The sequence below is a fragment of the Gadus chalcogrammus genome, chromosome 1 (genome assembly GCF_026213295.1).
Source record: "Gadus chalcogrammus isolate NIFS_2021 chromosome 1, NIFS_Gcha_1.0, whole genome shotgun sequence".
In the NCBI taxonomy this organism is placed as follows: domain Eukaryota; kingdom Metazoa; phylum Chordata; class Actinopteri; order Gadiformes; family Gadidae; genus Gadus; species Gadus chalcogrammus.
The window spans coordinates 5,750,052-5,774,459 of NC_079412.1; the positions used below are offsets into that span (position 1 = coordinate 5,750,052).

General features: G+C 42.4%; 4 protein-coding genes, 5 non-coding genes and 1 pseudogene across 10 annotated transcripts in view; 5 read left to right on the forward strand and 5 right to left on the reverse strand.

Annotated features, from left to right (window-relative positions):
• Positions 1-23, forward strand: part of LOC130391912 (serine/threonine-protein kinase Nek4-like) — a 2,752-nt gene extending 2,729 nt beyond the window's left edge. The window contains exon 7 of the mRNA XM_056602253.1: positions 20-23. Coding sequence (XP_056458228.1) covers positions 20-23 — 4 coding nt within the window. The remainder of the gene's footprint in view (positions 1-19) is intronic.
• A 927-nt stretch (positions 24-950) lies between these two features.
• On the reverse strand, positions 951-2,777 carry LOC130391920 (zinc finger protein 135-like). Its single transcript, XM_056602266.1, has 3 exons — positions 2,501-2,777; positions 1,436-1,931; positions 951-1,338 (listed from the first exon to the last, which is right to left on the reverse strand). The coding sequence occupies exons 1-3, from the start codon at positions 2,679-2,681 to the stop codon at positions 951-953; spliced, it is 1,065 nt and encodes a 354-aa protein (XP_056458241.1). The 5' UTR covers positions 2,682-2,777.
• Positions 2,778-3,938: 1,161 nt separating this feature from the next.
• LOC130391926 (guanine nucleotide-binding protein-like 3) lies at positions 3,939-8,017 on the forward strand (annotated as a pseudogene).
• LOC130392280 (small nucleolar RNA SNORA47) lies at positions 5,018-5,104 on the forward strand. The gene has a single exon (XR_008897003.1). It is a non-coding gene; the product is annotated as a small nucleolar RNA SNORA47 (small nucleolar RNA).
• Positions 7,637-7,714, forward strand: LOC130392269 (small nucleolar RNA SNORD19). Its single transcript, XR_008897000.1, has one exon. It is a non-coding gene; the product is annotated as a small nucleolar RNA SNORD19 (small nucleolar RNA).
• Positions 8,018-12,005: 3,988 nt separating the features above from the next.
• On the reverse strand, positions 12,006-17,083 carry LOC130374554 (guanine nucleotide-binding protein-like 3). Its single transcript, XM_056581418.1, has 15 exons — positions 16,995-17,083; positions 16,730-16,788; positions 16,301-16,441; positions 16,044-16,163; positions 15,450-15,530; positions 15,142-15,277; positions 14,928-15,031; positions 14,389-14,533; positions 14,184-14,271; positions 13,652-13,829; positions 13,434-13,576; positions 13,117-13,250; positions 12,764-12,888; positions 12,379-12,448; positions 12,006-12,278 (listed from the first exon to the last, which is right to left on the reverse strand). Exons 1-15 carry the CDS (start codon positions 17,005-17,007, stop codon positions 12,190-12,192), a joined length of 1,626 nt encoding a protein of 541 aa, XP_056437393.1. The 5' UTR covers positions 17,008-17,083; the 3' UTR covers positions 12,006-12,189.
• On the reverse strand, positions 13,319-13,396 carry LOC130392275 (small nucleolar RNA SNORD19). Its single transcript, XR_008897002.1, has one exon. It is a non-coding gene; the product is annotated as a small nucleolar RNA SNORD19 (small nucleolar RNA).
• LOC130392264 (small nucleolar RNA SNORD19) lies at positions 13,950-14,023 on the reverse strand. The gene has a single exon (XR_008896999.1). It is a non-coding gene; the product is annotated as a small nucleolar RNA SNORD19 (small nucleolar RNA).
• On the reverse strand, positions 15,926-16,012 carry LOC130392286 (small nucleolar RNA SNORA47). The gene has a single exon (XR_008897004.1). It is a non-coding gene; the product is annotated as a small nucleolar RNA SNORA47 (small nucleolar RNA).
• Positions 17,084-18,255: 1,172 nt separating the features above from the next.
• LOC130374625 (zinc finger protein 22-like) lies at positions 18,256-20,933 on the forward strand. 2 transcript variants are annotated; one of them, XM_056581542.1, is made up of 2 exons: positions 18,256-18,538; positions 19,110-20,933. In XM_056581542.1, exons 1-2 carry the CDS (start codon positions 18,358-18,360, stop codon positions 20,054-20,056), a joined length of 1,128 nt encoding a protein of 375 aa, XP_056437517.1. In that variant the 5' UTR covers positions 18,256-18,357; the 3' UTR covers positions 20,057-20,933. The 2 variants fall into 2 exon arrangements, with proteins under 2 accessions (XP_056437517.1, XP_056437590.1); XM_056581615.1 differs by lacking the exon at positions 18,256-18,538 and adding an exon at positions 18,565-18,993.
• The last annotated feature ends 3,475 nt before the right edge of the window (positions 20,934-24,408 follow it).

Below are 24,408 nucleotides of genomic sequence, written 5' to 3' on the forward strand. Positions count from 1 at the left end.
TCAAAACGACCCCACATAGGTAACACTGGATGGTCTGGTTTGAGTACAATTCCTTCATTTTGGAGAAATGCAGTTATATAGTGCAGGTTATAAAAACTAGTGGTATTTGACAAGATACAAATATCTTACAAAACGGTATAGATTTCCATGAATGAGGTGGTAAATATAAAGTGATAATGAGCTATTGGAGCGCTGCAACATGCAAAATAAAAACACAAAGTTCATAGTTACTAGGGCTCATGGTTAGCATGACACGAGTCACCCATCACAACCAAAACGGCGGGAAACTAAACAGAAAAACTGTTCAATCAACACATTCAAGACTCTATCTCTCTTCCAAACAGACCATTGACATTGTAACCAGGTCTGAGAAAAGACACTAAAATTTGTTTTTATAAACCCAATGAATAGTCTTGCAAAACCAACCACGACGACATCATCAAGCAAAAGGAAACCAGGACCAATACAATAACTTGTATTATTACTGCAAAGTGGATTATTCAACGAATGGATCATCAAGGCGTTTGATAGTAGTCAATTCTGTCACTTTGACTCTGCAACCTAAAGGATGCAACCAAAAGTATTTAGTTAGGGAAATGGATGAAAATTATTGAATTAATTTCAGGTTCAAGGCATGTGTGGAAGACTTATCATGCTAATCATATTACTAATGAAAGACTAAATAATTCGAAGCCTAGCTAATACTCAGAATCGAGACTTAGAAGAGTTATATGGTGAGAAGTTAAAATGAAAGACGTCTTAAACAGACTAATACACATCCTACAGCAGGGACTATGGCATAGATACCACCGTTAGGTCAAAAAAATAAAACAAGAAAACACTAAGGTTTGTACGTTTCTAGTTCTTTGAAAGTATGAAAAACGTCTCATCCGGCAGCAACTTTAGCTTTTTCTTTAAAAAGTGTTCAGTTTCAATATGATTCACAAATTTCAGTGGTTCCAACAAAAACCACCGTCACCCTGAAAGGGGTCATTGTCCTGAGAAGTAGGTCCCCTCGCGGCTGTGGGTCTGGAGGTGGCGCTTGATTTGTCAGAGCGGCTGAAGCACTTGCCGCACACAGGACAGCTGTAGGGCTCTCCCCCGTGTGGATCCTCATGTGCACCTTGAGGTGGGCCATCTGGGTGAAAGCCCTTCCCGCAGATCTGGCAGCGGAAGGGCTTCTCCCCCGTGTGGCTGCGCTGGTGCTCCTGCAGACGGCCAGACGAGCTGCAGCACTTGCCGCACACGCCACAGCGGTACGGCTTCTCCCGCGTGTGCACCTGCACGTGCACGTGGAGGTGACCTGCGTGGCTGAACGCCTCGCCGCACACCTTGCAGCTGAAGGACGACAGGTGGCCTTGGAGCGGGGACTTCTGGAGAGAACAGTCCGCGTTGGCGCTCGCGCCGCCCTGGTTGCGCATGTGGGAGCCCTGACCTCGGCTCCCCCGGCGCCTCCCTTGGAGCCCGCCATCTGTCCGCCGTTCTCCGCCCTTGGATCTCTATGTTGTTCTCATTCGAGCAGTTGGGGTTGACCGGGGCCAGGGGCGGGGAGCGCTGCTGGAGGGGGTGGCTCCTCGGTGGCCTCCTCCGCCACCAGCACCACCAGCAACGCCCTCTGCCTTCACGTGTCTCGACGAGGCCCTCGGCGCCGGCTCCCTCTCCGGTTCTCCACCCCTTGGCTCTGGGGGATGCTGGACGTGTGGGGGGCCTCCTGGGGGTACTCGTTGCAGACGCGCGGTGGTGTGAACATGGACTCTGGGGTGCTGCACGACCCGTGGGGGCGGAGTTGTTGGTCGTCTCCTGGTTGGATCGGAGGTCTCTCTTCTCCTTGATCTGGAGGGGAAGGCGTTCCTCATGCCCCATGCTGGGACTCCACTCCCGCCTCGGGTGCTCACCCTCCTCCTCATCCAACAGGGCCATAGATGGACGGTCTGGGTGCATAACAGCACAGGGGAGTTTGTTAGTTATCATAGGAGTCATCATTTAGACACGTCATATTTTTCTCTGAACATACTCAAATTTGGGTAAATAAGAATGTGTTCCGTACAATTATTTTACGAATGTAAGTTGTTGTAAAACAGCAAAGCTGAACACAACCGCTGATTCACATGCTGAACATGGCCTGCATGGGGCAAATAACAGCGCATTATATATTAATATAATATCACGATATCGTTGCTAACGGTAGCTAGCTAACGAACAAAGGTTGCTACCTAACTAGCTAAGAGGTTAGCGGAGGCTCCACAACAGCTGAAGTTAATTGCTAAAGTGAGCCATCGTACGTGGAGGCGTGCTAGGAAATGCTAAACGTGAAACCAGCTCTTCAAAACTAAACATTGGCACAACGGTTCACACATTGAATTTGAGCGCCACGCTTCCAATTTAAGCATGGTTTTCATACAGCACGCATGTTACGTTAGCTCTTGGTAGAGAGCTAGCAGCTAACAGTAGAAGCTAACCTGGCGTTAGCTCTGGGCAGTAAGCTAACGGCTAAGCTAACCTGGCCATATCTCGATCCCTGCGTCCCGCAGCCGCCGCCTCAGATGGTCATTCTCCCGCTCTCTCAGCGCGATCTCCTCTTGATACTCCAGGATGGTGTCCTCGACAGATTTGTAGATCTCCTGCGCGGCGAGCATGAGCCGCTCAGTCAAAAACACGTTTAAAAACTGTAATTTGGTCATTTTCAAAGGTTGCAAGGTTCACTTTGTATCATCCAAAATGGACCAAAAAGATGCTTTACGAAGTCACGTGACGCGGAGTGCCTGCTGCTTACCGTAATGATGGGAAAGGAAAGGAAATGGCCCGTAGAAAATAAAACTACCGTAATTATGGTAAAGGTAAGATCCCTTAGAAAATACGACTACCGTAATTATGGTAGAGAAACGGGCTCTTAGAAAATAGGACTGCCGTAATTATGGTAAAGGAGATGTCCCTTGGAAAAATAGGACCGGTGGGGGATTTAAGTTTTCACCAGCAATGGAACAGAAATAAGCAAGAGTGTATGCAATATGTTACTATTGAAAACTTTTTTTTGCTGTTTTGTTACAAATGACGAATTCCGGAAGAATACCAGGAATCGGAACCAATAACTTTCCATTAACATAATTTACAATAAGAAATGGCCAGAGGTAACATTACTGTGTGACAATATATATATATATATATATATATATATATTATATAATATATATAATTTTTCAATTATTATTATTTTTTTTTTATTGTATATCTACATAGAATATATTGGCTGAATCAAAAGACAGAAAATAAAACTACAGAACGATGGAAAATAAGAATGTTGTCTTTCCGGGCTAACTCTGAACATTTGTACTAATGTTAAATGGGTGATATCATGCTTTTTCCCTTTGCTTTAGACTGTGAAATTATGTATCGATACAAGTTTTAGGTCTGCTAAAATTGACGAATCTAGGTCCAAGCAAGGGGGAGCAAGGGGGAGTCCAAGCAAGGGGGCTCCCTCCGAGAGCGCCCCTCAATACCTGAAACAGCTGTTAGAGTTCAAACTTTACTTCTTTATTAGTGTCACATAAAGTGCCGGCTACCCGTAATGTTTACAACTTCTTGGGGTTGGGAATATGCTGAAGCACGCGCATAACGTCCGATCAATCGCAACAGACTGGACTACTCGGGAGGGGGCTCTTAAAGCGACATGATACAAATCAGCACCTTTCTGAAATTGTTTTTGAGGAATGAACAGTGTAAGAATAATAAGTATTTCTTAAATACAGGCTAGTAACCCTATTCTAGTAATACCCCAAATGCAATTATTAAGACTAAAGAAGCGTGATATGGGATCTTTAAGTTAATGTACTTTGTACAATTCAAAAGTTGAAGCATCCAGAGTTGTGCCCTTAGGGACCGGTACTCCCCCGGTCCAATAGGGGCGCCCCACAGACAGTGTTGCCCACTGACCGACTGAAAGAAAGAGAGAGAACGGAAGCGGATATTAGGACCGATATGTCGAAGACCTCATTCTACCACGTGCAGAGGTCCAGTCAACATGAAGCGTCCCAGTGAGTACAGATAACAGACAATTGTTGTAGTTCAGCGTTGTTTACGGAACATTTAACATTTAGAAATGAATTAAGCCAAAGTCATCAGTTGTTATTTGGTAAACGTGTGGTTTAAACTTGTATTCAATAACTGCACATGGTGTAGAGGCGTCCATGTGTCGGACGGTACATAACTGACACCAGGCAAACTGTTCTGTTTAATCTAGAGCTGAAGAAGGCGAGTAAGAGGGTCTCCTGTTCCCAACGTTACAAGATCCAGTAAGAAGGTGAGCACTAATAGAATAGCTGCGTAAAGATGATTGTCAGATTTAAACAGCGTGCTTGTAGGTTTTTGGTGTCGTGTGTGTGGAACAGGCCCACGCTCCGGTTGCTGACTGTTCACTCTCCCCCCACATAACCCTTCTTATTGTGCCGGTTGCGGATACACATAAATGCGCATATTAGAGACAGGCAGTGTACTTCAACATCAATTTTATGAACATGTGTTGAATGCACATTGTCAATGTAGACGTTATTAATTTTTAATTTTTATAACTCAACATTTGATTTATCTTCAAGGTCCGAGATCATCACAGAAAACTCAAAAAAGAGGCGGGCAAGAAAGGAGTGGGGAAAAGAGCGAAGAAGGATCTTGGCGTCCCCAATATTGCACCTTTCAAAGAGGAGGTTCTCAGAGAAGCAGAACAGAGGAAGCTGAAGGTAATGTCTCAATCATCATTAAAAATAACATCGAAATATATTTAGTGATCTAAATGTGTCAGATGTTGGCTTTTTGTTGGTCAGTTTACAACTAACTAACTCACATTTTGACGATGGAAACGTTGTTGCTTTTACAGGTTGAAGAAGAAAAAGCGAAAAGGAAGCAAGAAAAAATAGATGAGCGAGCCAAGAGGAAAAAGGAGAGGGATGCGCCGCGTTCAGAAAGCGAGAATCCAAGGCCAAGAAGGCTCGAATGGTAAGGGACCAGATATTGATCAGTAAAGTAACGGAGGACTGAGAAGGTTACGCAGCCTGTGCCGTGCTGTAATAACTGGTTTATACCTCCAAGAGAAACTAACGGAACACAACATTGGTGGCTCTGGACCCAAAACAGTGCTGCTTGGATGCTTCTGTTTTACATTGAGTTTTGGTATCTCTATTCGTCAACTTGCATCTTAAAATTGTACCCACCAGAAAAATAGTGATTCTTGGTAGGAGCATATGTCACCTAATGATGTATGTACAAAGTGTGCCAGATTGCCACTCTGATGCTGAAAAGAAAGGGCTTTCATTTAGATATTGACGCCTATTTTTTCTAAGATAAATAATGCATTTACTCATGAAAGAATACGTTGTCCACTCATATGAGGGGGGGAGCCCTAACCGATCATCTCCCATCAAGCTCTGTTTGACCTGTTAAAAAATAAAAGTACATTAACTCTTGAAGCCTTTCAAAAATATATTGAGCTAATTCTACACGTTCAATTCTTAGGACACGGATGAAAAGGAAGTGTCAAAGAAGAGTGTCATCAAGACATATACAAAGCAGTTTCTTTGTAGTGAAATAAACACGGTAAGTCTGACCTGCTTGTTCTTCCACTCGCTGTGATAAGGCAAAATCCAGAATACTGCAAAAGTATTTTTTTTTTATTACATTGGCTTATCATTTTCTGCCTTTAAGTCTGGGATTGATTAACTTTCTTTGAAAGGCTACTAGTTAAGTTTATTTATTTTTCCCATTTCAGGTAATTGATCAATCTGATGTCATATTAGAAGTGTTGGATGCCAGAGATCCACTGGGCTACCGGTGTCCACAGCTGGAGGAAGCGGTTCTGACAAGGCCTGGCAACAAGAAGCTGCTGCTTGTCCTGACCAAAATAGGTTAATAAGTAGAAATGTGGCACATTCTTCATATACTTTAAAAAATAAGGGCCTTCCGCAATAGATACATTGGCCTTTTCGTTCTAACTTGGGCAACAATTTCTATCAAGATTTGGTGCCTCAGGAAAATGTCGAGAAGTGGATCCAGTGTCTTGAGAAGGAGTTTCCAGTTGTGGCGTTCAAGGCGTCCTACACAGCTCGTGGACAAAACCGTGGTAAGGATTTTCATACATGAAGTCGGAATATCACAAGGCTGTCTGCATAACACCCAAACTACCGAAACAAGCTATATGAAGGAGGACTGAGAAGGTTACGCAGCCTGTGCTGTAATAACTGGTTTATACCTCCAAGAGAAACTAACGGAATGCAACATGGGGGCTCTGGACTACCACAGTGCTGCTTGATGCTTCGGTTTGACATTGGGTTTTGGAATGCCTAGTCCTCCACTTTTATCTTAAAATTGTATCAACAAGAAAATTAAGAATTTTTAACAATTTGTTGAAGTCACTGGGAGGTCAGATTGTTTAAATGAATATGCCACTCTGAACTGCTTATGTCAAAACCGTTCCTTTATCATAAAGCTGAAGAAAAGGCTTTATTCTTTTTCAGCAAGAGAAGAAGCGGAGATTTCCTGATTCGCTTCTTGACAAATCCCGAGCTTCCCTGTCTTTCGGTAATGCTTGTCTCCTCGCCATGCTGGAGAGCTACCAGGCCACCTCCAAACCCGAAGGGACACTCAAAGTAGGCGTAGTCGGTGAGTGGGTGTCATGGCTTTCTTTTTAAACCCATACGGCAGGTTATTCCAGAATATAACTAAATGGTTGGGTGCATGTTTTAGCCTATAATACTCACTTTAAATGCTTTTCCCCAGGCTTCCCTAACGTTGGAAAGAGTCAGTCTCGTCAACACGATGAAGGGGCTACGGGCGTGCAACGCTGGGGTAAAGAGGGGCATCACAAAGTGAGTAGATCTTATCTTTGGTATGCATCTGTAAGAGGGTATTTAACAAGACTAACTTTCCACATGTGGAAGATTTCTATAGTATAGCTTTGAACCAGCACTTGATGGCGTCCCTTACAATATATGTAGGCCTTAAAAATAATCTGGATTCCAGCAAGGAAATGATGGAAACAAATGCAAGTACTCGATTTACCATGAAGACTACTAATCCAACTCTGATCCTGCTGACATCTCCCACATCAATGTGACAAAGTCCGCCTCTGCATAGCATTGCTCTCTTGTAAATCCAACACAATGACCTGAGTGCTGTATATTACATGTCTAGACCTCACTCCTCTTGTTACGTCCCACCAGGACCATGCAGGATGTTTTATCCAGAAGAATCTAAGTTGTACGACAGCCCGGGCATCGTGGCGTCCCCGTCCAACCCACCGGCCTCCATGGCCCTGCGGAGCCTTCAGGTGGAGGAGGGAGAGGAGAAGGCTCTGGAGGCCGTGAGGACGCTGCTGAAGCAGTGCGACAAGGTCCAGGTAAGCAGGTCAGGAGGAGGAGAGAATTGGCCACATTAAAAGTCGATTTGCATTTTGACTTTATTCTTTTTTTCAGGTAATGCTCCAGTACAACATACCAGACTACAGAAACTCTTTGGAATTTATAACGTTATTGGCAAAGAACGTGGCTATCTGATGAAGGGTGGAGTTGCTAACATGGAGCAATCGGCGAACACTTTCCTAGATGATTGGACAGGGTAAGGGCTTATGTTTGTTTAGCAAGTCTAAATGAGTGAGGAAATGAGGACAATAACGCAATGTCTTGAATATATTATGAAGACTTCTAATCCAACTCTGATCCTCAATGACATGTGTTCATGTAATGAGGAACAAAGGAAGCACATCTTTTAACATTGAATCATTGTTCCAATACTCCACAGGGCCAAGCTGAGTTATCACTGTAGGGTAGAGGGCCTCAGCCTGCCCCCCTACCTCTCTGAGACCGTGGTTACCGAGAACAAGAAGGGCTTGAATCTCCTCAAACTCCAAACAGGAAACGAGGCAACTCTTCAAGGTATGCGTCTCCAACAGATAATTTGAATTGTTGAAATGATAAATCCAGTGTTATTAAGCCTTTAAGGGCTTTCTATAACTGCCTTCAAGCGTATGTTTTATTGTACATTTAGGCTGAGTCATTGCCTCTTTTTAAAACCAACTAAAGGAGCTCAAGAGGTGTTCATGGGGTTCTTTATGAAAGAACTTTAAACCACATGTTTTTTGTGTAGCTGATGACCTTTTTCTCACCATCAGGTGGTAAATATCCCAACAAGGCAGTAGCATAAGCCTGATCTCTCTAAAGGCCCCACAGCCGGTCTGTTGAGTCCCACAAATGTCGTCCAGAAGCCTGTGCCAATACGAGGGAAGAGGTGAAAGAGGTAACTTTTATCGCAGTGCATCCCAGTCGTTATTTTTAAAACAATCTATAATAATGGAGTATATATATAAGACTCGATGTAGCCACATACTTGATGTCTGTAATGGAGCTGCAACAGACCATAATGACCCTCGCAATTTAGATGTATGGCCTCTTTTTTAATGTCTGGATCCCAAAAAGGAAATGAGGACACTTACGCAAGTCTGACTATAATGAAGACTTCTAATCCAACTCTGATCCTGCTGGCCAAGACACCCTGTGTCAAGTCATCTTGAGCCAACTGTGGTTCATGAAACCTAAGTCCTTGTACTCTTCCAGCTGGAGGTGCTCAACAAAGAATCTGGACCAGTGGAAGATACCAAGGATGTACAGCAAACTGATAACAAAAGTAAGTTAATATCCAACCAGACTCTAAATTACTATCCTACAATACAGTCAAGTAAATTGACGGTTCCTTAAATTTTAATTTTGTGGCATTTCTTTTACAGATAAAAGCAAGCAAAGTCCAATTCCAGTCAGTTCCAGTTGGTACCAGCCCAAACAACGACGCCTATGACTTTAACACCGATTTCAAATGAGCACCCGCTTTGGTTTCCTTTGAACCCAAGATCGCCTCACCTCTTTACTTGCATACAAGGTTATTCAGGTCACTGAAATACAAGTAATCTAATGGATACTGTTCATGGAGTATGTCCTGTGATAAACGTTTTGAGTTGATTTATAACCTTCCTTCAGAGTTGTGTATATAGCTACATTTAATAACACTTAATGGATCTCATGTCTCCCAAAAAGCCTGAAGCTCCCATCTTTCAGAAGTGTAGGTGGGAGAAAGAATCTATAAAAAAAAAAATCTAGAAATTGTTACTTTATTGAAGTAAGTTCAACAAAATAATGGGTACAACAGTTTTGATAAATGCCTACAAGAACAGCACTGATAGCAATGGTTTGGTAAACAATTCTGTGCACATTTCCTGTTGCTGCTGGTGGTCTGGTTAGTGGTTGGCCTACCTTAAATCCATGGAAATGACCACCTGGTTATTCTTTCAAAGAAATGTTCATGAAGGCAGTAAAAATTCGAGTTGCAAATTTCCATTTTTCAGAACAGCCAACTACAAAAGGCCACTCGTATAACGTTCCAAAAGATTAGGGACATGAGGCTGTATGAAATCAAATGTCAGCTGATACAAGATATTGTGGATAAATACAAAATGGGTAACAAGCTGCAAGGACACCCAACTACTGCAATTCCTTCGTGAAATTGGTCCCGCAATAGATTAATGAATTGAATAATTTGGCTACTTTAAGAACTTATAGTGGCATTTACTGGTGGATAAGGATCTGGTTGCTGATTGGGACATTTGTTTCTTCAACACTGAATCCTTTTTCAGTTCTACAAAAGGCATAGGATTGATATAGCATGATAAATATTTTACCCTATATAACAAAGTATGAGACCCATTAAGAGTTCGGGGCTTTAGAAAGGAGGATAAACAGCCCACAGTCACTATGTAGTGCTAAAACCACAGCATTTCATTTAATAACTGCTGAGTGAAGAAAGTGGATGAGATCATGAATGGAAAGGCAATGTGACGGGGGGCCTTTGTGTAGAAGTCGGACGCCTATACGGACAATACCTCAGGTCTATTTAGACTAAATGATTGTGGTAACTGATAGCCATGACAGCAGTGTTTATGATGTAGTGTGCTAGTATGTCCAGAGTAATCGCTGATCCTAGATATATGAACATTCTGGATGATGTTGACCATTTTTTTTACGGTTGTTATGGGCGTCCACATGTCGCAACTCCCAATTGGTTGATTATGATTCATCAATGCTATGTCTATGGTTTTTCTAAATGAGGTCCTTGGCATGTATGAGGGGCAACTAACCCCACAAATGAACGTATTCCTGAGATTTCCTCAGCCAGTGGTCACTTTGCTGGAGCAGGGTCATTCATCGTGGCGTAGCCCTAGGCGTTACGTCTCCCCGAGTGTCTGCGAATAGGACTGTAACTTCCCTGTGGGGTCCGGGATTGTACCCACCTCTCCCAGACGTCAGAGTAGGACTGAACTTCGCCCCCCAGGGCTTGTAATGTCCGTTCCAGTGGAGGAGCTTTGCTGCCTTCACAAACTGGGCCGGAGTATCGCGGGGCCAGCCCCTGTGGAGCCTTAAATATGCAGCATATTAAATACACTATATTATATATTATAACTTATTCAAGACACAGGAAAGTCCACATAGACAGCACACTATATATATATATATATATATATATATATATGTAGTGTGCTGTCTATGTGGACTTTCCTGTGTCTTGAATAAAGTTATAATAATAATAATATAGTGTATTTAATATGCTGCATATTTAAGGCTCCACAGGGGCTGGCCCGCGATACTCGGCCCAGTTTGTGAAGGCAGCAAAGCTCCTCCACTGGAACGGACATTACAAGCCCTGGGGGGCGAAGTCAGCCTACTCTGACGTCTGGGAGAGGTGGTACATCCCGGACCCCACAGGGAAGTTCAGTCCTCTTCGCAGACACTCGGGAGAGTAACGCCTAGGGCTACGCACGATGAATGACCTGCTCCAGCAAAGTGACCATGGCTGAGGAAATCTCAGGAATAACGTTCATTTGTGGGTTAGTTGCCCCTCATACATGCCAAGGACCTCATTTAGAAAACCATAGACATGCATTGATGAATCATAATCAACCAATTGGGAGTTGCGACATGTGGACGCCCATAACAACCGTAAATGGTCAACTCATCCAGAATGTTCATATATCTGGATCAGCGTTACTGGACATACTAGCACACTACATCATAAACCTGCTGTCATGGCTTCAGTTACCAAATCATTTAGTCTAATAGACCTGAGGTATTGTCCGTATGTCCGACTTCTACACAAGGCCCCCCGTCACATTGCCTTCCATTCATGATTCATCCACTTTCTTCACTCAGCAGTTTTTAAATGAATGCTGTTGTTTTTAGCACTACATAGTGGACTGTGGGTGTTTATCTCCTTGTCTAAAGCCTCGAACTCTTAATGGGTCTCAATATTTGTATATATGGTAAAATATTTATCATGCTATATCAATCCTATGCTTTTGTAGAATGACAAAGGGATTCGTGTTGAAGAAACAACTGTCCAATCAGCAACCAGTCCTTATCCACCAGTAATGCCACTATATTCTTAAGTAGCCAAATTATCAGATCATTAAATCTATTGGGACCAATTTCACGAAGGAATTGCAGTAGTTGGGTGTCCTTGCAGCTTTGTTACCCATTTTGTATTTATCCACAATATCTTGTATCAGCTGACATTTGATTTCATACAGCCTCATGTCCCTAATCTTTTGGAACGTTACATACGAGTGGCCTTTTGTAGCTGGCTGTTCTGAAAAATGGAAATTTGCAACTCGAATTTTTTACTGCCTTCATGAACATTTCTTTGAAAGAATAACCAGGTGGTCATTTCATGGAGTTAAAGTAGGCCAACCACTAACCAGACCACCAGCAGCAACAGGAAATGTGCACAGAATTTGTTTACAAACCATTGCTATCAGTGCTGTTCTTGTAGCATTTATCAAAAACTGTTGTACCCATTATTTTGTTAACTTACTTCAATAAAGTAACAATTTCTAGATTTTTTTTTTATAGATTCTTTCTCCCACCTACACTTCTGAAAGATGGGAGCTTCAGGCTTTTTGGAGACATGAGATCCATTAAGTGTTTATTAAATGTAAGCTATATACACAATCTGAAGGAAGTTTATAAATCAACTCAAAACGTTTATCACAGGACATACTCCATGAACAGTATCCATTAGATTCTTGTATTTCAGTGACCTGAAATAACCTTGTATGCAAGTAAAGAGGTGTGCGATCTTGGGTTCAAAGGAAACCAAAGCTGGTGCTCATTTGAAATCGGTGTTAAAGTCATAGGCGTCGTTGTTTGGGCTGGTACCAACTGGAACTGACTGGAATTGGACTTTGTTGCTTTTATCTGTAAAAGAAATGCCACAAAATTAAAATTTAAGGAACCGTCAATTTACTTGACTGTATTGTAGGATAGTAATTTAGAGGCTGGTTGGATATTAACTTACTTTTGTTATCAGTTTTCTGTACATCCTTGGTATCTTCCACTGGTCCAGATTCTTTGTTGAGCACCTCCAGCTGGAAAGAGTACAAGGACTTAGGTTTCATGAACCACAGTTGACTCAAGATGACTTGACACAGGGTGTCTTGGCCAGCAGGATCAGAGTTGGATTAGAAGTCTTCATCATTGTCAGACTTGCGTAATTGTCCTCATTTCCTTTTTGGGATCCAGACATTAAAAAAGAGGCATACATCTAAATTGCGAGGGTCATTATGGTCTGTTGCAGCTCCATTACAGACATCAAGTATGTGGCTACTCGAGTCTTATATATACACTCCATTATTATAGATTGTTTTAAAAATAACGACTGGATGCACTGCGATAAAAGTTACCTCTTTCACCTCTTCCCTCGGTATTGGCACAGGCTTCTGGACGACATTTGTGGGACTCAACAGACCGGCTGTGGGGCCTTTAGAGATCAGGCTTATGCTACTGGCCTTGTTGGGATATTTAACACCTGATGGTGAGAAAAGGTCATCAGCTACACAAAAAACATGTGGTTTAAAGTTCTTTCATAAAGAACCCCATGAACACCTCTTTGAGCTCCTTTAGTTGGTTTTAAAAGAGGCAATGACTCCAGCCTAAATGTACAATAAAACATACGCTTGAAGGCAGTTATAGAAAGCCCTTAAAGGCTTAATAACCCTGGATTTATCATTTCAAATTATCTGTTGGAGACGCATACCTTGAAGAGTTGCCTCGTTTCCTGTTTGGAGTTTGAGGAGATTCAAGCCCTTCTTGTTCTCGGTAACCACGGTCTCAGAGAGGTAGGGGGGCAGGCTGAGGCCCTCTACCCTACAGTGATAACTCAGCTTGGCCCTGTGGAGTATTGGAACAATGATTCAATGTTAAAAGATGTGCTTCCTTTGTTCCTCATTACATGAACACATGTCATTGAGGATCAGAGTTGGATTAGAAGTCTTCATAATATATTCAAGACATTGCGTTATTGTCCTCATTTCCTCACTCATTTAGACTTGCTAAACAAACATAAGCCCTTACCCTGTCCAATCATCTAGGAAAGTGTTCGCCGATTGCTCCATGTTAGCAACTCCACCCTTCATCAGATAGCCACGTTTCTTTGCCAATAACGTTATAAATTCCAAAGAGTTTCTGTAGTCTGGTATGTTGTACTGGAGCATTACCTGAAAAAAAGAAAAAGTCAAAATGCAAATCGACTTTTAATGTGGCCAATTCTCTCCTCCTCCTGACCTGCTTACCTGGACCTTGTCGCACTGCTTCAGCAGCGTCCTCACGGCCTCTAGAGCCTTCTCCTCTCCCTCCTCCACCTGAAGGCTCCGCAGGGCCATGGAGGCCGGTGGGTTGGACGGGGACGCCACGATGCCCGGGCTGTCGTACAACTTTAGATTCTTCTGGATAAACACGTCCTGCATGGTCCTGGTGGGACGTAACAAGAGGAGTGAGGTCTAGACATGTAATATACAGCACTTAGGTCATTGTGTTGGATTTACAAGAGAGCAATGCTATGCAGAGGCGGACTTTGTCACATTGATGTGGGATGTCAGCAGGATCAGAGTTGGATTAGTAGTCTTCATGGTAAATCGAGACTTGCATTTGTTTCCTCATTTCCTTGCTTGTTTAAGGCCTACATTTTTAAGGCCTACATATATTGTAAGGGACGCCATCAAGTGCTGGTTCAAAGCTATACTATAGAAATCTTCCACATGTGGAAAGTTAGTCTTGTTAAATACCCCCTCTTACAGATACATACCAAAGATAAGATCTACTCACTTTGTGATGCCCCTCTTTACCCCAGCGTTGCACGCCCGTAGCCCCTTCATCGTGTTGACGAGACTGCTCTTTCCAACGTTAGGGAAGCCTGGGGAAAAGCATTTAAAGTGAGTATTATAGGCTAAAACATGCACCCAACCATTTAGTTATATTCTGGAATAACCTGCCGTATGGGTTTAAAAAGAAAGCCATGACACCCACTCACCGACTACGCCTACTTTGAGTGTCCCTTCGGGTTTGGAGGTGGCCTGGTAGCTCTCCAGCAGGGCGAGGAGACAAGCATTACCGAAAGACAGGGAAGCTCGGGATTTGTCAAGAAGCGAATCAGGAAATCTCCGCTTCTTCTCTTGCTGAAAAAGAATAAAGCCTTTTCTTCAGCTTTATGATAAAGGAACGGTTTTGACATAAGCAGTTCAGAGTGGCATATTCATTTAAACAATCTGACCTCCCAGTGTCTTCAACAAATTGTTAAAAATTCTTGATTTTCTTGTTGATAAAATTTTAAGATAAAAGTGGAGGACTAGGCATTCCAAACCCCAATGTCAAACCGAAGCATCAAGCAGCACTGTGGTAGTCCAGAGCCCCCATGTTGCATTCCGTTAGTTTCTCTTGGAGGTATAAACCAGTTATTACAGCACAGGCTGCGTAACCTTCTCAGTCCTCCTTCATATAGCTTGTTTCGGTAGTTTGGGTGTTATGCAGACAGCCTTGTGATATTCCGACTTCATGTATGAAAATCCTTACCACGGTTTTGTCCACGAGCTGTGTAGACGCCTTGAACGCCACAACTGGAAACTCCTTCTCAAGACACTGGATCCACTTCTCGACATTTTCCTGAGGCACCAAATCTTGATAGAAATTGTTGCCCAAGTTAGAACGAAAAGGCCAATGTATCTATTGCGGAAGGCCCTTATTTTTTAAAGCATATGAAGAATGTGCCACATTTCTACTTATTAACCTATTTTGGTCAGGACAAGCAGCAGCTTCTTGTTGCCAGGCCTAGTCAGAACCGCTTCCTCCAGCTGTGGACACCGGTAGCCCAGTGGATCTCTGGCATCCAACACTTCTAATATGACATCAGATTGATCAATTACCTGAAATGGGAAAAATAAATAAACTTAACTGGTAGCCTTTCAAAGAAAGTTAATCAATCCCAGACTTAAAGGCAGAAAATGATAAGCCAATGTAATAATAAAAAAAAACTTTTGCAGTATTCTGGATTTTGCCTTATCACAGCGAGTGGAAGAACAAGCAGGTCAGACTTACCGTGTTTATTTCACTACAAAGAAACTGCTTTGTATATGTCTTGATGACACTCTTCTTTGACACTTCCTTTTCATCCGTGTCCTAAGAATTGAACGTGTAGAATTAGCTCAATATATTTTTGAAAGGCTTCAAGAGTTAATGTACTTTTATTTTTTAACAGGTCAAACAGAGCTTGATGGGGAGATGATCGGTTAGGGCTCCCCCCTCATATGAGTGGACAACGTATCCTTTCATGAGGAAATGCATTATTTCTCTTAGAAAAATAGTCGTCAATATCTAAATGAAAGCCCTTTCTTTTCAGCATCAGAGTGGCAATCTGGCACACTTTGTACATACATCATTAGGTGACATATGCTCCTACCAAGAATCACTATTTTTCTGGTGGGTACAATTTTAAGGTGCAAGTTGACGAATAGAGATACCAAAACTCAATGTAAAACAGAAGCATCAAGCAGCACTGTTTTGGGTCCAGAGCCACCATGTTGTGTTCCGTTAGTTTCTCTTGGAGGTATAAACCAGTTATTACAGCACGGCACAGGCTGCGTAACCTTCTCAGTCCTCCGTTACTTTACTGATCAATATCTGGTCCCTTACCAGTCGAGCCTTCTTGGCCTTTGGATTCTCGCTTTCTGAACGCGGCGCATCCCTCTCCTTTTTCCTCTTGGCTCGCTCATCTATTTTTTCTTGCTTCCTTTTCGCTTTTTCTTCTTCAACCTGTAAAAGCAACAACGTTTCCATCGTCAAAATGTGAGTTAGTTAGTTGTAAACTGACCAACAAAAAGCCAACATCTGACACATTTAGATCACTAAATATATTTCGATGTTATTTTTAATGATGATAGAGACATTACCTTCAGCTTCCTCTGTTCTGCTTCTCTGAGAACCTCCTCTTTGAAAGGTGCAATATTGGGGACGCCAAGATCCTTCTTCGCTCTTTTCCCCACTCCTTTCTTGCCCGCCTCTTTTTTGAGTTTTCTGTGATGATCTCGGACCTTGAAGATAAATCAAATGTTGAGTTTTAAAAATTAAAAATTAATAACGTCTACATTTGACAATGTGCATTCAACACATGTTCATAAAATTGATGTTGAAGTACACTGCCTGTCTCTAAATGCGCATTTATGTGTATCCGCACCGGCACAATAAGAAGGGTTATGTGGGGGGGAGAGTGAACAGTCACAACCGGAGCGTGGGCCTGTTCACACACACGACACCAAACTACAAGCACGCTGTTTAAATCTGACAATCATCTTTACGCAGCTATTCTATTAGTGCCTCACCTTCTTCTGGATCTTGTAACGTTGGGAACAGGAGACCCTCTTACTCGCCTTCTTCAGCTCTAGATTAAACAGAACAGTTTGCCTGGTGTCAGTTATGTACCGTCCGACACATGGACGCCTCTACACCATGTGCAGTTATTGAATACAAGTTTAAACCACACGTTTACCAAATAACAACTGATGACTTTGGCTTAATTCATTTCTAAATGTTAAATGTTCCGTAAACAACGCTGAACTACAACAATTGTCTGTTATCTGTACTCACTGGGACGCTTCATGTTGACTGGACCTCTGCACGTGGTAGAATGAGGTCTTCGACATATCGGTCCTAATATCCGCTTCCGTTCTCTCTCTTTCTTTCAGTCGGTCAGTGGGCAACACTGTCTGTGGGGCGCCCCTATTGGACCGGGGGAGTACCGGTCCCTAAGGGCACAACTCTGGATGCTTCAACTTTTGAATTGTACAAAGTACATTAACTTAAAGATCCCATATCACGCTTCTTTAGTCTTAATAATTGCATTTGGGGGTATTACTAGAATAGGGTTACTAGCCTGTATTTAAGAAATACTTATTATTCTTACACTGTTCATTCCTCAAAAACAATTTCAGAAAGGTGCTGATTTGTATCATGTCGCTTTAAGAGCCCCCTCCCGAGTAGTCCAGTCTGTTGCGATTGATCGGACGTTATGCGCGTGCTTCAGCATATTCCCAACCCCAAGAAGTTGTAAACATTACGGGTAGCCGGCACTTTATGTGACACTAATAAAGAAGTAAAGTTTGAACTCTAACAGCTGTTTCAGGTATTGAGGGGCGCTCTCGGAGGGAGCCCCCTTGCTTGGACTCCCCCTTGCTCCCCCTTGCTTGGACCTAGATTCGTCAATTTTAGCAGACCTAAAACTTGTATCGATACATAATTTCACAGTCTAAAGCAAAGGGAAAAAGCATGATATCACCCATTTAACATTAGTACAAATGTTCAGAGTTAGCCCGGAAAGACAACATTCTTATTTTCCATCGTTCTGTAGTTTTATTTTCTGTCTTTTGATTCAGCCAATATATTCTATGTAGATATACAATAAAAAAAAAAATAATAATAATTGAAAAATTATATATATATATATATATATATATATATATATATATATATATATATATATTGTCACACAGTAATGTTACCTCTGGCCATTTCTTATTGTAAATTATGTTAATGGCAAGTTATTGGTTCCGATTCCTGGTATTCTTCCGGAATTCGTCATTTGTAACAAAAAGAGCAGCAAAAAAAAGTTTTCAATAGTAAACATATTGCATACACTCTTGCTTATTTCTGTTCCATTGCTGGTGAAAACTTAAATCCCCCACCGGTCCTATTTTTCCAAGGGACATCTCCTTTACCATAATTACGGCAGTCCTATTTTCTAAGAGCCCGTTTCTCTACCATAATTACGGTAGTCGTATTTTCTAAGGGATCTTACCTTTACCATAATTACGGTAGTTTTATTTTCTACGGGCCATTTCCTTTCCTTTCCCATCATTACGGTAAGCAGCAGGCACTCCGCGTCACGTGACTTCGTAAAGCATCTTTTTGGTCCATTTTGGATGATACAAAGTGAACCTTGCAACCTTTGAAAATGACCAAATTACAGTTTTTAAACGTGTTTTTGACTGAGCGGCTCATGCTCGCCGCGCAGGAGATCTACAAATCTGTCGAGGACACCATCCTGGAGTATCAAGAGGAGATCGCGCTGAGAGAGCGGGAGAATGACCATCTGAGGCGGCGGCTGCGGGACGCAGGGATCGAGATATGGCCAGGTTAGCTTAGCCGTTAGCTTACTGCCCAGAGCTAACGCCAGGTTAGCTTCTACTGTTAGCTGCTAGCTCTCTACCAAGAGCTAACGTAACATGCGTGCTGTATGAAAACCATGCTTAAATTGGAAGCGTGGCGCTCAAATTCAATGTGTGAACCGTTGTGCCAATGTTTAGTTTTGAAGAGCTGGTTTCACGTTTAGCATTTCCTAGCACGCCTCCACGTACTGATGGCTCACTTTAGCAATTAACTTCAGCTGTTGTGGAGCCTCCGCTAACCTCTTAGCTAGTTAGGTAGCAACCTTTGTTCGTTAGCTAGCTACCGTTAGCAACGATATCGTGATATTATATTAAATATATAATGCGCTGTTATTTGCCCCATGCAGGCCATGTTCAGCATGTGAATCAGCGGTTGTGTTCAGCTTTGCTGTTTTACAACAACTTACATTCGTAAAATAATTGTACGGAACACATTCTTATTTACCCAAATTTGAGTATGTTCAGAGAAAAATATGACGTGTCTAAATGATGACTCCTATGATAACTAACAAACTCCCCTGTGCTGTTATGCACCCAGACCGTCCATCTATGGCCCTGTTGGATGAGGAGGAGGGTGAGCACCCGAGGCGGGAGTGGAGTCCCAGCATGGGGCATGAGGAACGCCTTCCCCTCCAGATCAAGGAGAAGAGAGACCTCCGATCCAACCAGGGAGACGACCAACAACTCCGCCCCCACGGGTCGTGCAGCACCCCAGAGTCCATGTTCACACCACCGCGCGTCTGCAACGAGTACCCCCAGGAGGCCCCCCACACGTCCAGCATCCCCCAGAGCCAAGGGGTGGAGAACCGGGAGAGGGAGCCGGCGCCGAGGGCCTCGTCGAGACACGTGAAGGCAGAGGGCGTTGCTGGTGGTGCTGGTGGCGGAGGAGGCCACCGAGGAGCCACCCCCTCCAGCAGCGCTCCCCAGCCCCTGGCCCCGGTCAACCCCAACTGCTCGAATGAGAACAACATAGAGATCCAAGGGGCGGAGAACGGCGGACAGATGGCGGGCTCCAAGGGAGGCGCCGGGGGGAGCCGAGGTCAGGGCTCCCACATGCGCAACCAGGGCGGCGCGAGCGCCAACGCGGACTGTTCTCTCCAGAAGTCCCCGCTCCAAGGCCACCTGTCGTCCTTCAGCTGCAAGGTGTGCGGCGAGGCGTTCAGCCACGCGGGTCACCTCCACGTGCACGTGCAGGTGCACACGCGGGAGAAGCCGTACCGCTGTGGCGTGTGCGGCAAGTGCTGCAGCTCGTCTGGCCGTCTGCAGGAGCACCAGCGCAGCCACACGGGGGAGAAGCCCTTCCGCTGCCAGATCTGCGGGAAGGGCTTCACCCAGATGGCCCACCTCAAGGTGCACATGAGGATCCACACGGGGGAGAAGCCCTACAGCTGTCCTGTGTGCGGCAAGTGCTTCAGCCGCTCTGACAAAATCAAGCGCCACCTCCAGACCCACAGCCGCGAGGGGACCTACTTCTCAGGACAATGAGACCCCTTTCAGGGTGACGGTGGTTTTTGTTGGAACCAACTGAAATTTGTGAATCATATTGAAACTGAACACTTTTTAAGAGAAAAAGCTAAAGTTGCTGCCGGATGAGACGTTTTTCATACTTTCAAAGAACTAGAAACGTACAAACCTTAGTGTTTTCTTGTTTTATTTTTTTGACCTAACGGTGGTATCTATGCCATAGTCCCTGCTGTAGGATGTGTATTAGTCTGTTTAAGACGTCTTTCATTTTAACTTCTCACACATATAAACTCTTCTAAGTCTCGATTCTGAGTAATTAGCTAGGCTTCTGAATTATTTAGTCTTTCATTAGTAATATGATTAGCATGATAAAGTCTTCCACACATGCCTTGAACCTGAAATTAATTCAATAATTTGTTCATCCATTTCCCAACTAAATACTTTTGGTTGCATCCTTTAGGTTGCAGAAGTCAAAGTGACAGAATTGACTACTAATCTAACGCCTTGATGATCCATTCGTTGAATAATCCACTTTGCAGTAATAATACAAGTTATTGTATTGGTCTGGTTTCCTTTTGCTTTGGATGATGTCGTCGTTGGTTGGTTTGCAAGACTATTCATTGGGTTTATAAAAAACAACATTTAGGTGTCTTTCTCAGACCTGGTTACAATGTCAATGGTCTGTTTGGAAGAGAGATAGAGTCTTGAATGTGTTGATTGAACAGTTTTCTGTTTAGTTTTCCGCCGTTTTGGTTGTGATGGGTGACTCGTGTCAATGCTAACCATGAGCCCCTAGTAACTATGAACTTTGTGTTTTATTTTGCATTGTTGCAGCGCTCCCAATAGCTCATTATCACTTTATATTTACCACCTCATTCATGGAAAATCTATACCGTTTTGTAAGATATTTGTATCTTGTCAAATACCACTAGTTTTTATAACCTGCACTATATAATAGCATTTCTCCAAAATGAAGGAATTGTACTCAAACCAGACCATCCAGTGTTACCTATGTGGGGTCGTTTTTCTAGAGGCTCAGTCTGTGCTGATTGTGTATTCACCAATGTTTCTACAACCTTTCTCTCAAACATAATTTTTCTTATGGCCAATCCAAATGAATTGGTGGGTTTTGAGGAAGTCTATTACCTGGTCTACTCGTCACTCGACTTTCTTCAACAAAGGAATTCACTTCTCTCAGGTCTAATGCTGCATTCATGTCAGGTCGGGGGGAATTTGTGAAACACATTTGACCGGAATAGCTGATTTCTCCTTACACATTTGAATGAATGAATCTGAATAACTCGTTTTTTTTGCCAGTTTCAATTTCAACCAAAGTAAAAATGTAGGGATGTTCTTGTAAATTTCAGAATGCATATTAAATAAACAATGCATGTCAAAACATTTTAAAGTAACATTTCAACCAAGTAATTCATGAGAGGAGTACGGAATAGCTTTTTAAATACAATGTCCGGTTTTTAGTGCCCCTCTGTTTCCTGACTGCAGCACGATTGAGCTGCAAAACTTCCGAGCCGACCAGCAATCTTTTTTTAAGTCCACCTGGGGGAGACAGTTCGTACCCACACACACACATTACTGTATACAGTGTTGTATCATTGTGTTTTAAATGTTATTTTTTAATAAAGTAGTTATTGAGTATGAATATAAATTAAGTGGTGTTTATACTAGGTTACCAAATGATGAGGAGGGAAACTATTTTGCCTCATTCTAATCAAAATCCAAACCTGTTTCACTCCTCTGCTCTGAAGAATTTTTGCCATTTGGTAGATTCACAATATTTTTAATGCCGATGACACCATGAAACATGCAGGATGTATGGATATTCAAAGTTCACATTCCTACGCGGGCAGTGACTTGTGAATTCTAAACACACGCTAAAAACTTAATGTTTTGCTCCAGATAGTTGTAGAAACAAATGGAAACACCAGATGGTGTAGTGGCTGTTTTAATGTTTGTTAAACTGATATGAACTGAAATCAAATCTGATTTATTTTTCAGATAACATGCCTAATGTTTGTCACATGTGCTCATGCTCTTAAGAGAACATCATTAGATTGCATTCAAACAAAGGATGTGTGACAGTGAAAGACAAGTACAAAGCAACATGTAATAAAATTTGAGGTCTAACTGAAGCACAGTAAACCAGTTGAACAGAAGTCAGTGAGTGAGTGCTGTACAGAAATACATTTGTGTTATGATTACAATAATAGGCTTTTGTGCTAGGATATACTGATAAAAATGATCAAAGACAGATTTCCTTGAGACTATTCAATTATAAAACATTATCGCAGGATTATTGTGTCTGTAAAGAAATCAATTTATGTAATTGCCTTCCGAAGTTTTTTAAAATGTCAACAGCAGAGTGGCATTTATTTAACCCTGCTTCTAGCCTTTTGGTTTTCTCTATTTTACATGTATGTGTTGCTATTATGTTTGGTAAAGATTGTCACAGCTTTCATCCAAAAAGATTGGTGTGAAGCTGGATTGGCGATTGTGAAGAGTAGAAACTATGAAAATATATACTTTGTTGAAAATATATTATTTTCTACAAAGTACAGTACGGAGTGTACAACAAAGTACACCACGACAACCACAGTCATGTTGGGGACCCCAGGGATGGGCCATTTGTTTGTATCTGCTCCATACCCGGATGAAATACCTCATTGTGACCTTGTGTCCCTTAAACTCATGTGTTGTGATGGTACAATCACCTGCGGAACAACTAACTTTCCACCAAAAGTGAGAGTAAGAGTGTTGTTTATAACTTAATGTCACAGCTTCCCATCAAACATAGCTGTGTCATATTTGTCAGGAAACATCTTCCCCTTTGTACCACATACAGTACATGCCATCAGAGCAAAACACACATACCAGCACAATCTTCAACTCTGAGTAACCACTATAGTCATAGTCTTGTGTAAACAAACTGTCCAGAAAAACTATCAATCTGTCCATCACATTTCAACATTGCAAAATAAATATTAAGATTGTCCATGAATTTATAGAGGTATGGGAAACGTTTGGGCAGGAGGCATTAAAGGTTTGAGAATGAGGACTACAAGTCTGTCAGCATCATGACGACGATGACCTATCCAACAACCAAAAAAATTATCAATCGAAATGTTCCAAAGCTAAGACACTAATTGCCAGCCTAAGTAATTATGCCTTCCTTAATCCTTTTTATGTTTCATTATAGGGATCAAAAGGAATAGATCTTCTAAAATAAGATTAGTAAATCCAGTAAGAAATACCAACGGTCTGTGATTAACTATTATGTCCCTTTCTTTATATTCCTTTGGTTCAATACAAGTGTCAAACAAGGACATTGTGGCAACCCGCTACCCCAATGAGCCGGGTTCCACGTATAAATCACGCTTGTTAGTGAGGTTTAAGCCATCCAATGCATTTATTTAAACAGGGTTTGCAATCAGACAGGTCGGCTACCCCTAGGATCTCCGTGGACCTCTAGGGTAGGGCTGGCTCGGCCCTTTCTGTCTCGTCACTCGTCGGCCCTTTCCGTCTGCTCCCGAGTGCCTTTTAAAGTCTTTCCCTGGCTGTCCAGCCAGGTGTCTCCCATCCCGCTGATTGGGGTTCGGTTGGTGCTCTCCGTCGCCGGCTGGTTGGAGACGGTGGTATCGGCCATCCCGGACCAACCCTCAGGCTGGTCCGGGCCGAGTTTTAAGTGGAGGGATGCCACAACATCTAAGGTAAAACATACTTCAAAACATATTGACATTGACAAAATAAAACATACAATTATATGTGCATGTCATGTTATATTGAAATCATCTTCACTGCTATTTCACATCTTTAAACTTGACTATTTAATCAGTATATCTCTTGAGTGATAACAGGATATTACACCTTTTTTCAGCTCTCTCTCTCTCTCTCTCTCTCTCTCTCTGATATCATTCTACATCGCAACCTCCATCTCCATCCACACAAGGACGTTCACGAACATACACACACACACTCCCACGCTAGCCTACTAATTAGTGTGGTTGCTACCTATTTGCCATCTGCTTGTCTTATTAAGTTGTGTTAATTCCCTTCCATTCAACTATCAAAACGTCCAGCTATTTAACGACATGATGGCTATCTATGCGTTTTTCAACTCTTTCAACTTTTTAAACTATCAAAAATCTTCTGCTTTATTTTTACAATGTATGGCAATGGGCCGACGGTAGAGCCTTCTCTGACACTTCAACTACTTCAGACATCGTAACTTGGTCAACCTTCGGTCAAACCATTTAACAAATCAACGCACTTGTGTCTTCAATAATCTGAAACCGAATTTCGATTACTTTTGTACTTTTTTTCAGAATCAGAGTTTAAGTTACTTATCGGCTTATTTT